Below are 12,098 nucleotides of genomic sequence, written 5' to 3' on the forward strand. Positions count from 1 at the left end.
ACACACACACATTACCCAGAAGTGCAGGGCACAAAAAGTAATGCAGACGGACGCACGCACACACAGACACACGCGCTCACATGCACGCACACACACACACACACACACACACACACACACGTGCGCACACGAATATATCCTCATTAGCGCCTCACCTGTTTCTAACTGTTACAATGCAAGAGGGAAAAACACCAGGCTTTTCGCCTTGCTTCTCACTCTCCGGCTCTGTTTGTCAAAACGGCTGAGATTCTGCCAAATAATGCACAGAAACAATGAAGATCTTCCACATTTTCCTCACAATGCAGAACTTCTCTACAGAGGTGCATTCCGGGGCCCTCAGTAACTAGGGTATAGGCTGCTCTCACCGTGTTCCTTTAGCCTGCATAGTTGAAGCCTCTCTCCTCCGCCATGTATCTTCATTGGCCCGCTGACAAGCAGGGCTGTGTGAAGTTCTCATTTCCCCTTCCCTTTATTTATATCGCTATAGCCTGCCATTTTGATCCTGCCCAGAATACGGAATTAGTGATTCCCTCCACTATGCCGCCTCGTCCTTGAGTTTACCTCAAGGGCATCTCAACTACTATCCAGCAGGCTTCTATATTGGACTATATTGTTTGTTTGTTTTGTGTTGTCGCCTCTAACTCAGCAGGTGTGGTTACGAAGGGCAAATGATGATGGCGCTTTAAATGGATACCTATGATTATAGTGTTTGCCTTACAGTACGTGCATAGGAGTATTTTGGGGATATTCTGTATTGGTCACATTGGAATGATAAGAAAGGATGAGGATGCTTTATTTTTTATATATATTTTAAAGGGTACGTTGTGAGGACAATGGGTTTTCTTTAACACTGTATGCCACGATGGAATACTGCTTAAGTCCTATCAAAAGTCTGTGCACTTTGTATCTATGCATCCATTAGTATGGAATCTTTTTTAAACCTTTTCTTTTTTGGGTGAAACAGCACAGCAATTGGTGCGCCGAACTTAGAAACTGGAAACTGGTTCAAGCTTGTAGAAACTGGGACTTGTAAGATGACTGTATGTGTATAAAACTAAACTTCCCAGGCAGAGCACACAACTAGAGTATATCGTTGCTGCCGGGCAGTAAGTAACCTCTTACCTCCACTGTTTTAATTTTTTTGTGTTTCTTCTTTTTTCGTAAATGAATGCCCCACTTGATCATACTACAGCGTCACACAAAGGTAGCAGATCCACAAGCTCGAAACGGCCGTGAAGCGACGTGTTTTGAGCTTGCAGATCTGCTACTTTTGAATTTGAATCCTGAAATGTAACAGTTTTGGACACACGAGTTCTCCACCCGACTGCGACGTTAAGACCCAAATGGGAATTCTTTCCTCCTAATTAACACTCGGCTAAAACACACTTCACACTACATTAACACTCTCGGTTATATTCCCCACAGCGACCACCAGTTATACCGTCTGTGCCTCAAACAAATGCGGTACACAATACACATGCACAGTACGGCGGCGATGCATATCGCCTTTACTAGCGAGCTTTGGTTATACAGGGGATACGAACTTTATCAAGCCACAGGTGCTGCGTATGGAGAGAGGAGACGCACCTGCCTGTAAACTAAGTTGTCGTCGTGAATAAAGCTCAGCTGTCCATCTGGAATATGAGCGGTATGATGATTCAGTGGGGCTGTCGGTGTTACATCTGGCCCCATAAGTGCTGCCTCTACCACTAGCCTGCTCCCCTGGGCTTACTGGCCTTGTTAGTTTCAACACAGGATTGCATTCACACACATGCACGCACGTGCGCACGCACACACGCACATGGATGCATGCACGCACAGACGCAAACAGGGACACACATGCATGCATGCACACACAAAGACACAGGGGTAATACGTACACAGTATGCATACACATGCACACACCGATACACAACACATTGTAGATACGTGCACATATTCACATGCCTTCATACATGCTAAAATGTATGCATAAAAAATACACACATGCACATTATGCACTCCACTCAAAATGCACATTCATAATGCATTCACACACACACACACACACACACACATACACACACACACACACGCACACACACACACACACACACACACACACACAAGCACGCGCACACACACACATGCACACGTGCATTCGCATACAGATACAGCACATGTACTAGTGCCATCAACACACATTGCACATCACTATAACAATACAGAAGGCAGTTTCACACAGAACTCATACACAGACACAGATCACATCGTAATGTAGCGAAACACACTAGACATTCACTAATGTCACTGTGAGTCACTAATGTCAGTGTGCTCTTGATAGGAGTGCTGTGGTAAAGCTGCAAGGTGTGTGTGTGTGTGTGTGTGTGTGTGTGTGTGTGTGTGTGTGTGTGTGTGTGTGTGTGTGCGCGTGCGCGTGTGCGTGTGTGTGTGTGTGTGTGTGTGTGTGTGTGTGTGTGTGTGTGAGAGAGAGAGAGAGAGAGAGAGAGAGAGAGAGAGAGATTGAGTGAGTGCGGAAGAGAGAACAGAGCGAGTTCCAGTTCATTTCTCTAGGTGGATTGGAATGGAAATGATGTGTTGCTACAATAAGAGGCAGACACATTGAGATGAGTGAGTATTAGTGCTGCGATGAGGAAATGGACGTGTTCTGTACCATTGGTTCTGATGGAAAGGAAACATTGTAAATGTGTGTGTGTGTGTGTGCGCGCGCGCGTGTGCGTGTGTGTGTGTGTGTGTGTGTGTGTGCATGCTCACGCATATACGCGTGTCACGGCGTGTCAATGATGAAAGTGTGAGTGGCAAGATGTGTGTGAGAGTGTTAAATAGAGAGAATGAGAAAGCATGTGTGTGTGCGTGCGTGCGTGTGTGCGTGCGTGTGTGCTTGTGCGCTCATGTGTTCTGAACGTGCCACCCTCTCTTCTCACCCTGTCCTCTTGTTTTGATGTTTCTCCTCACAGGCGTACAAGAGGAAAACTGAGGCGGCCAAGAAGGAGTACCTGAAAGCGCTGGCTGCTTACCGAGCCAGTCTGGTTTCCAAGGTAACGCTTATGACATGCCGGCCCCGGCTAATAACTGATGATGGATTGGACGGAAAATCCCTGCTAATGGCCTGGGCGGGGCTTCCTTCAGCAGAGGCAGGGGAGGGAGGGCCAAACAAGAGCAGACCATATTAGGAACAATACCTGATTTCCATAGGTTGGGGGGGGGCAGTGGTGATATGGGTTTGGGAGGGAGGGGGGGAGGGGTCAGGCGGTTCTAGATGTTAAACATATGCTCATGATTTCTACAAAGCAAACGGTGAGTGGAAGAAAGAATGTCTACGATACACAGTCAAATCCTCCGTTAATGTATCCAATTGTAACTGGTAAACCGTACAGTACAAATTGAACCATCTGTACTACATACAGTATATGTGCCATACAAGCCATTGGTTTTGAGCCTCCTTTGCCTTTGGGAAATGAAAACTTTTCAGTGTTGAGAGCTCACACGAACAAGACTTTTATTTACTCTTTTAACTGTGATGTGACAATATAGTTCGATTTTGTTTCGGTTGATTAATTGATGGATATTGCATTTTGTAGATTTCTTTTTACCTCACGAGCCGTGGTGAGCTCGCAGTGTTTGTTCTCCCATATATGTCATTAAACACTTCAGAGTGCAGTCACACCCAACTTAGACTCGGACTTCTGAGATTCTGAAAATACTTTCAATGGGAACAATGGACACCAGGGGTTAATGTGGTTAACCACTCAAATCGTCCAGTCTCCTCCAAATCTCTTTGCCAAAATGCCAACAATAGCAGATCGACAAGCTCACAATGAGTCACAACATGATGTGTTGTGAGCTTGTATATCTGCTATTTGCGGCGAATGCTACCCGCCCCACAACCCCGAATAGCAACGCTGGGGGCCCGGTGGGGTTTCAAGCTGTCAAATCAGGAAATCGTGAATTACTTCAACAACATGCGCCAGCACTGCTTTCACTCAAACTAATTCTGATCCATGATATAGACATGGGCCTATGAATGATGTCTCCATGCATCTCCTCAAAGGGTTGCATCATGGAGGGGAAGGAGGGACTATAGATAGCATTGTTTAGTGCCGTCTTGTATTAACAACACACGATGCAGCGCAGCAAAGATTCCTTTTGTCATTCCATTTGTTCTGCGGGCAAACAGTCTCATTTCCCTTCCCTTGTCTATGTGTGTGTGTGTGTGTGTATGTGCACAAACACACGCACACACACACACACACACACACGCACGCACGCACACACGCACGAGTAAGTGTGTGTGGCCCCTCTTTTCTCCTATTCCCATCCATCTGTCAAGGTGTCTATTGATCATTACCTCGGCCCCAGCTCTATTCATACAAATGGGCTCCATTACTTCCTAATCAACACTGATGGCTAGAGATGAGCAATCTGACAGCTCATCATAAGGGCCTGGAGAAAGGGTGGAGCAGGGTGAGGGCGGGAGGAGGAGGAGGAGGAGGAGGAGGGTATTTTTTAGGTGCTCTTGCGCCTCAGAGTGCAGATTTACAGAGTGAAAGGGTTCAAGTTTGGGTGTCAACTGGGAAAACTTGTTCGCTTGTGTTGTGTGTGTGTGTGTGTGTGTGTTTGTACATTTGTGTTGTACAGTACCTCTCAGTATATCATATATTATCATCATCATTAGCAAGAGTGGGGGTGGAAAGTATGCAATCAGTGCTTGAAGAGCGAGTGATTGATTGACGGATGATTAATTAGAGGTTGAGCATTGATTCTAAATAATATGCCACTAATTGGGACTTGGGAGGCAGTGCGTGGATTTCTACCTTACTTTCATCACTGGTTCTCAAAGTGGGGTTCTGGGACCCCCGGGGGTCCTTGGGGTGGTTCCAGGTGGTCCCAAGCAAAACAAGGAACAGTATAAAACAAATAAACACATTAAATTTTTTGTCTATTCAAACATAAGCCAATCTACAATCTATATTATAACAACGTGTCGTGTTGTGAGCTCTATATCTTGTGCCACCCCTTATCCCTAAACATATATCTTGTGCCACCCCTTACCCCTTATCCCTAAACATATGTATTGTCCCACCCCTTACCCCTTATCCCTAAACATATTTATTGTGCCACCCCCTTATCCCTAAACATATTTGCCATTTTTAGAAACATTTAAAAATAGTTCAAATAGCCGTGTAAAAAATGGAAAATACATTTAGGGATAAGGGGTAAAGCGGCACACAAGATAGGGCCCTAAGAAAACCATGACAAATGGTAACAGATATCTTATTGGGGTCCCTGGCACAGAATAACTTCAAATGCGGGTCTTCGTCCAAAAAAACCCACATCATTGCTTCCTTGACATGATGCCCGCCACACTGGCTTACATTCATATTATCTCCATCTGTTCAATCTTGTCTCTCCACAGACGTATAACGACCCTGAACCAAAAAGTGCCCAGCAGAGCAGCCAGCCCTCTCACCTGCTGCCACCCAAGCAGCCGTTGTACAGCGTGCCCCCGCAGTCCTCCTCTCCGTACCTGGGCCCGCCCGGCTCCTTCCCCCTGTCGGACCTCCAGAGCTTCGCCGGACCTCCGCGCCACGCTCTGGCCCGGACCCTCAGCCAATCCCAGATGCTGCCGCCCAGCATGAGTGCCTCTCCCCCGTCCCCCTTCCAGATCAGCCCGCCACTGCACCCCCACGCGCAACTCTCCCTGCACCAGAGCTCCCTGCTCAACCAGCCAATCCGCATGCAGCAGGTGCAGTCCCAGCCAATCATCTCGCACCAAATGGGACTCCATTCCCCTCCTCTCAGCCAACAGGTGGGGAGGAACAACTCAAACTGTAACACAAGCTGCTTGTCCAATACCAAAATTAATAGAATTACTGACGTGCACACCACTGTACACTGCAAAATCATTAGAAGATCATGAGAATTTACCCTGGCGGGCCGTTTAGTTACACTCAGTTCAATGAACACTCAGGATGTTGCAGTAGTTTTAAACACGATATCCAATACAATATGAAATTTGCATTGTTATTTGTTATAGGTGGCCTTGCCATGATCTGGAGAATTGTTATTTTTTTGCACAAAGAAATCTAAATGGCATTCCTTGCTGCTTCTAGACAATGTTGACACTCATTCATATGCTGATCCTATATCGCCACAAATATTCTGAATATATTCTGACCATAACCTTGAATTATTTTAACCCCTCATTTCATGACAATTTGAATCATATTTAAAGGCTGTAACAGATTTAAGTACCCTCTCGCCTGCTGTCCTCCCTCAGGGCTTCTCCCATATTCAAGCTGAATACCAGAACAGTGTGGGGGGTTCTCAGTCGCCGGGGGCCCCCAACCCGCATGGACAGAACCCTGACTGGGATGGCGAATACTGCAACAGGGACTGTGGACCCAACCACTGCAGGTGAGCACGTTACATCTGCTAGCCAGCATTGCTGTTCCAAATGTGGAAAAGACATATTTTTTTGCTGTCAGCACAGGCCTGCGGATTTCCTAATGTGTGTCACAAAAAAACCTGATTTTCTGCTCCAGTGCAACAGCTTAGGACATTTGATTGGGTAAGACTAGAAAAGAGTTGTGTGACAAAGTTATTCGTTTTCCAAATGGATTCCTCTAAACTACCTCACTTATACACTCAGGAAAATTAATCACAAACTGTGATTTCCATGCTAAAGCACCAGCAAGCATCTGCCTTGAAATTGAAACGGGTAATGCAGGAGTAGAACAACGCTTTTCCCACGCTCTGAGAAAGTGTGACATCCAATTAAGTTTCCCTTTGTTTTGTTCAGTACACATTGCCTTATTGAATCAAGCTATTCAAGCAGGCACAGGATTGAGGCTGCTTCGCCTCATACCTGAAACTCTGTGTTACTATTCTGAGAAGTGTTTGTGCCTTGTCTGTACAAGTGAATTATCTGGATGTCAAGTGGGATCATACCAGGGGTCAAATCATCTTTAAAGTAGTTTGAAACATATTGAGTGTTTTTTGGCTTATGTCTGCCTCTGTGGCAGTTGGGTGCAGTTTTCATTTATAAGTGTCAGCGAAGATAAATTGAGAGCAGATTGCATTCGGCATAACACTGACTTTGTACTATCTCTTGCGTGATTTTCATCCATTCGTCCTTACACGTTTTTTTGCCTGCTGTTTATGTTTAAAGGGATATTTCACTTTTTAAGGTCTACTCAGGCTTTTGTGTGTAATAGCTTGATTCAGTATTTAGATATTTGATATTATTTTTTTCAGACAGACACTCCCTATAATATGAACAAATTGTAACTTCAAACTTCATTTTAACCCTGATAGATTAATCGAAAACACCCGTCCTTGATTCTGGTGACTGATATTAGCGTTCTAATGCATGAGGGGGGCGTGTTTTATTTTTGTATTGTATTGTAAAAAATAGAAAAGGACAATATCATTCGATCTATCAGGATTTAAATAAAGTTTGAAGTTACAATGGTTTTATATCTAAATCTAAATACCGAATCAAGCAACTTAAAAACTGTCTGGGGTGCTCACAAAAGACTGATTATTATGTTAAAATAACCCCAAGCATGTTTGAAAGCGAAATATCCCTTTAACTTTGCATGATGCTATCTTGGCCAGGTCCAATAAACTATTTGACCCATATCTCACTGCACTGGAATTTAACATACATCTCTAAGTCTGTCTATTTTCACCTAATCTTTGTTTCTATGTTGCTCCTCAGCAGTGGCATGGGAGCTCGAGACAAGCCTCTCTACCTCACTTGAAGTTGAAGGACCTCCAAACGTCAGACTCCAGGGGCAGGGAGCTTTCCAACATCATCATTGTGTCATCTTCTCCTTCTCACCATCTTTCTTTTTATTCTGCAGGATTTCTAAAATCCCAAAGACTTGCTACAGTTACTTCACCTATTTGCCAAGCACTTAGACCGGACAGGAGCCCGAGGCACTTCTCTTACTTTTTACCCCCGTTTTCTGTGAACGTTCCATTTTCGCTGGGACCAGGAGCTTTGAGCTCGTGCCATCCTACTGGATATGAAGACCAAAAAATTAAAAAGTCTTCTTGTTTTGTTTTGAGAATTTTAAGGGTGATTTTTCCCATCTCCACTCCATTACTCCGTTTTTGCCATGGACTGCCCACATTGGGGAGATCAAATGCTCTAAGCGTACTCAGTGTATAGAGGTCTTGGTTAGGAAGTGCTAACACAGGACTCTAGAATATATAGTCACCTCACAGGGGTGGATATATTATCAGCAAAGACTGAAACACCCAAACAAAAGCAAAGCTAAACTTAAACCAAGATAGTCAAAAACACATTTGTACATCATCCTACCCTTAGTAAAGGACTCCCTCATTATGTACTTTTTCTTTCCCTCACAGAGTGATTGTAAATATCACCAAAATGGATTCCTCTCTTTATTATGTGTGTATTTAGCTGCGGTCCCTTGCTTTTTGTTTTCTTTTCTTTTTTTTGGATTATGTGATTTTTGTGCAGGCCGATTCAGTGATGGAATACACACACTAAAACTTGTGTTGAAACAGTGTTCACTGATCTTGCCTCTCTCTCTTGAGAAAGAGGAAAATAACAAAGACTGTAAAAAGTTTCAGTTCCTCCGGTGGTTCCTTCCTGTATACTAGGGGGGAGTTCCTGTACACGACAGAGAGCATCACTCTTCAAACACGGCCTCAGGATGCCACTGAACTGTAAAGGTCAAAGGTTGCGACCTCTCCTTTAGGTCTATTCATACTCCAGTTTTAGGTGACGAGGTGACGCACCTCATCCCTTAAAACTGGAGTATGAATAGACCTTTTAGCTTCTCCTCCTCCTCCTGCTGGTCTGAGGGACCACGCCCCCCCTGCTTCCCACAGCCCCGCCCATTATTCCCATAATTCCCAACACCACTTGTACAGGTGAATTTAAACAAACAAAAAAAAGTTGCTAAATGTGAAATGTTACTAAAGGAAAAAAATAAATAAAAAAAATAAAAATAAAAAAAACTTAACAGTGGGTTTTAAAAGTTTTGACTAGTTTTATTAGGTGTTTTAGAATTGTGTTGAACTCATCTTTATCATTTTTTGTGAAGAAAAAAATAAAAACACGACGTAAGGCATTTTAATTATTAAGGCATTTCTTTCTTTCTCTTTTTTTCCTCTTCTTTTTTTTCTTTTTCTCTTTCTCATTGTAGCAGGATTTGAGTTTCTGAAGCCCAGTCAAATGGGGTAGATATTTTTCATTTTGTGTATAAAACCTGCCAAATGTTTCTTTTAATTGTAAAGCCAGTGGTGAGAGAGCTCATTTATGTTTTGTTGAATATCATACGTTTTGCAATATGGTCATTCTATTTAATTTGGTTGCAGGTTTCACATATATTTATGAATGATATGAAGTAACTTTTTGGCTTATTTTCATCAGGGTGCATTATTATTATTATTATTATTATTATTATTATTGCTCAAATAACATGATTATTTGAATTATTATTTTTACATTAACTTGTTGGTGGCACATTGCCAGTGTACCAGCATTAAATTCATTTCATGTCACAGATTGCTTCTTTTGTTTTCTTTTGTCTGTAATAAAATGTTTTAAGTGGAGAATTGAGGGAGTCTGTCTCAACTCATTTGCACCCATGCATTCGCTGCAGTTGGTTTTGTATTGATGTGTCATAAGACACGCATAAAACATTACATAATGACTATATTGACACTGTAGCTATACTCTGCATCACCGTGTACTGTAGGCTGGTATTCAGCATTCCATAAGTTTTGCTGTTGAAAACGGATGATGGAACAGTGCTGAGTTGTTTAGAGAATGAGACCCTGTATTTACAGCCTATGTGAAAATCCCGCTAACTGTTTTCCCTGCATATGTCTAAGGCAAGTCAAGAGTACTTAGACTTTACAGTCACAATGTAAATGTGACGGGTGGGTGTTCCAAAGTAGGTGCTACTATGGGGTGATGCGTCAAAGTTTCACAGTGTACAGTACATTTATGTCACAAAATGTCATTGTGTTGTGTGTGCATTGGATTTTGTTTTGTTTTTGAAACACATATCATCCAGATAATATATCAAGATGTATTTCTCTAGTCCGGAGTGAGTCTGTGCGTTTTCCGATGATTGAATGATGGGTTGATGCAGCAGAACACATGGTCTCTGGGCCAGGTCCACCTGAAAATGAAAAAACGTTGCCTCTCACTTATGAATTTCACAGTTGGATTAAAGATAGAATAGAAATGGAATCTTCACCCCCCCCCCCCCCCCCCTCTCTCCCCCCTACTCTCTCTCTCTCTCTCTCTCTCTCTCTCTCTCTCTCTCTCTCTCTCTCTCTCTCTCTATGACACAGTGCCCCCTAGAGTCAAATTGTGAAACGCACCCCAATGCACGGGAGGTACAATAATAATTTTAAAAGAAAATCACACCCGTGTGAAGTGAGGGGCGCTAATATATTAAAGTCTAACTCATGTTGATTAGGTGATGTATGATGATGTAAACAAACGGTGTCAAAACAAACTTTACTGTTAATGGGATTTAATGTTTGTGTTTGAGACAAAACAAGCATTAATATCCCTTCATTGTCAATGGCGTTTTTAAAAGAAACATTTATCAAAAAACTAACAATAAACCTGTATATAGGGGCTAGCGCCTCAAAAATAAATAATGAGAGCAGGTGAACTGAAATTACACTTTGACAATTACATTGTTTAGGAAAAAATGGAAGAAATTCACTCTGTGACCACAACCTGCCTGTTACTCATCATTCATTCATTAGGCCTATGTCTTGAAATAAGTTTCTGTTGATTCAATGAACGTAATATCAGTCAAGTGAAAATTGGTTTTATACTGTTATGCTGCCAAGGAAAAGCTATTGGCGTTCCTCTATCTCCATCTGCTGGTGGATAATATATAAATACAATGGAAACTTTAATAATGGTCTTCTTTGCCTCATCAGCTTTTTTGTTTTGTCTAGATAAAATAATGATTAAATGGAAAAGGAATGGAATAAAAGGCACGATGTAACATGTTTGAACTTGTCTTCTATTTCCAAGCTTTAAAAGTCAGGTTAGCCTATAAGTTAAATCGAACAAGCATGCTCAACTAAATCAAATATTTTGAAACTGTTCAAATGTATCTATAGCAAAAAAGTATAACTATTAACTTAAACTATTTTTTAGGTATTGGTTAAGTTGGCCGCTTTTCCATGCTCAAATTTGCATTGGGAATGGGAATTACATCATAAACAACACATAATTTGGGCAATATTGGCATGTTGCCATGCAGTCCAATCTCCCATCACTAATATTGTCTCCAGTGACCAGTTGAAAACAGAACACATCCAATGATCCAACCCTTTAATTTCCTCCCCAGGCGGATATGAACTCTCCTGTCAGAAAATACATCAGCACTATCATTGTCTGACAACCAATGGGCTAAGAGAGAAACTATTCCTGACATTGATCTAGGACAAAGCACAAAGAATTTCATATGAACCAAAACCCAAACACTCGATGGCTCCGGCGATAGGGATAATCACGTGTAATAGGCTACATAAGATATATAATTTAGAAGTGCTATGTTTTGCATTGGAAATGTTTGTTATAACTGGAGTGGGAATCTGGAGTAAGGTTAAGACTAATGTTTGGGTGTAGGCTATTATATCTCTGTGGCAAAGATGTTCCCTTGACTGATAAGTGATAACACAGAGGAATGCATGTGCATTTGATGTGATGTGATTAATCCTTGTCTTTGTTATGTTCTAACAATCTGAATATTATAGAATCAAGACTTCATGCAGACCTGTATTCTATGGAGGACAAAAACTGCCATATCTAAAATATAAATACATTAATGCAAAGGAAACCATGTCGAAAGTAGTGTCATAGAAAATCATGATTTTTATGTATTTGTCTATCATCGAAAACCATGAAAAACGACTTAGCCTACTAGTCCTACATACTAACACATAGAAACCCCATTCTAGCCTACTTAGGTTCATCTTACGGTGGACATGTTTGCCTGAAAAGGTATCTTTGAGATGTTTCATAGTTTTAGAAATATAGTGCTTTCAAATTTGAGACATTTAACATGGGGCTCAATGGC

General features: G+C 42.1%; 1 protein-coding gene across 3 annotated transcripts in view; it reads left to right on the top strand.

Moving 5' to 3' along the window:
• The window catches only part of LOC310861320 (TOX high mobility group box family member 2-like), a 104,171-nt gene extending 94,580 nt beyond the window's left edge, over positions 1-9,591 (top strand). For 2 of the 3 annotated variants that reach the window (XM_083768733.1, XM_083768735.1), the window contains 4 exons: positions 2,958-3,038; positions 5,417-5,809; positions 6,281-6,417; positions 7,724-9,591. In XM_083768733.1, coding sequence (XP_083624859.1) covers positions 2,958-3,038; positions 5,417-5,809; positions 6,281-6,417; positions 7,724-7,766 — 654 coding nt within the window. In that variant the 3' untranslated portion in view covers positions 7,767-9,591. The remainder of the gene's footprint in view (positions 1-2,957; positions 3,039-5,416; positions 5,810-6,280; positions 6,418-7,723) is intronic. The other variant, XM_083768734.1, reaches the window with a different exon arrangement.
• Positions 9,592-12,098: the final 2,507 nt, after the last annotated feature.

The sequence above is a fragment of the Protomyctophum parallelum genome (genome assembly GCF_964188405.1).
Source record: "Protomyctophum parallelum genome assembly, chromosome: 7".
Taxonomy (NCBI): Eukaryota; Metazoa; Chordata; class Actinopteri; order Myctophiformes; family Myctophidae; genus Protomyctophum; species Protomyctophum parallelum.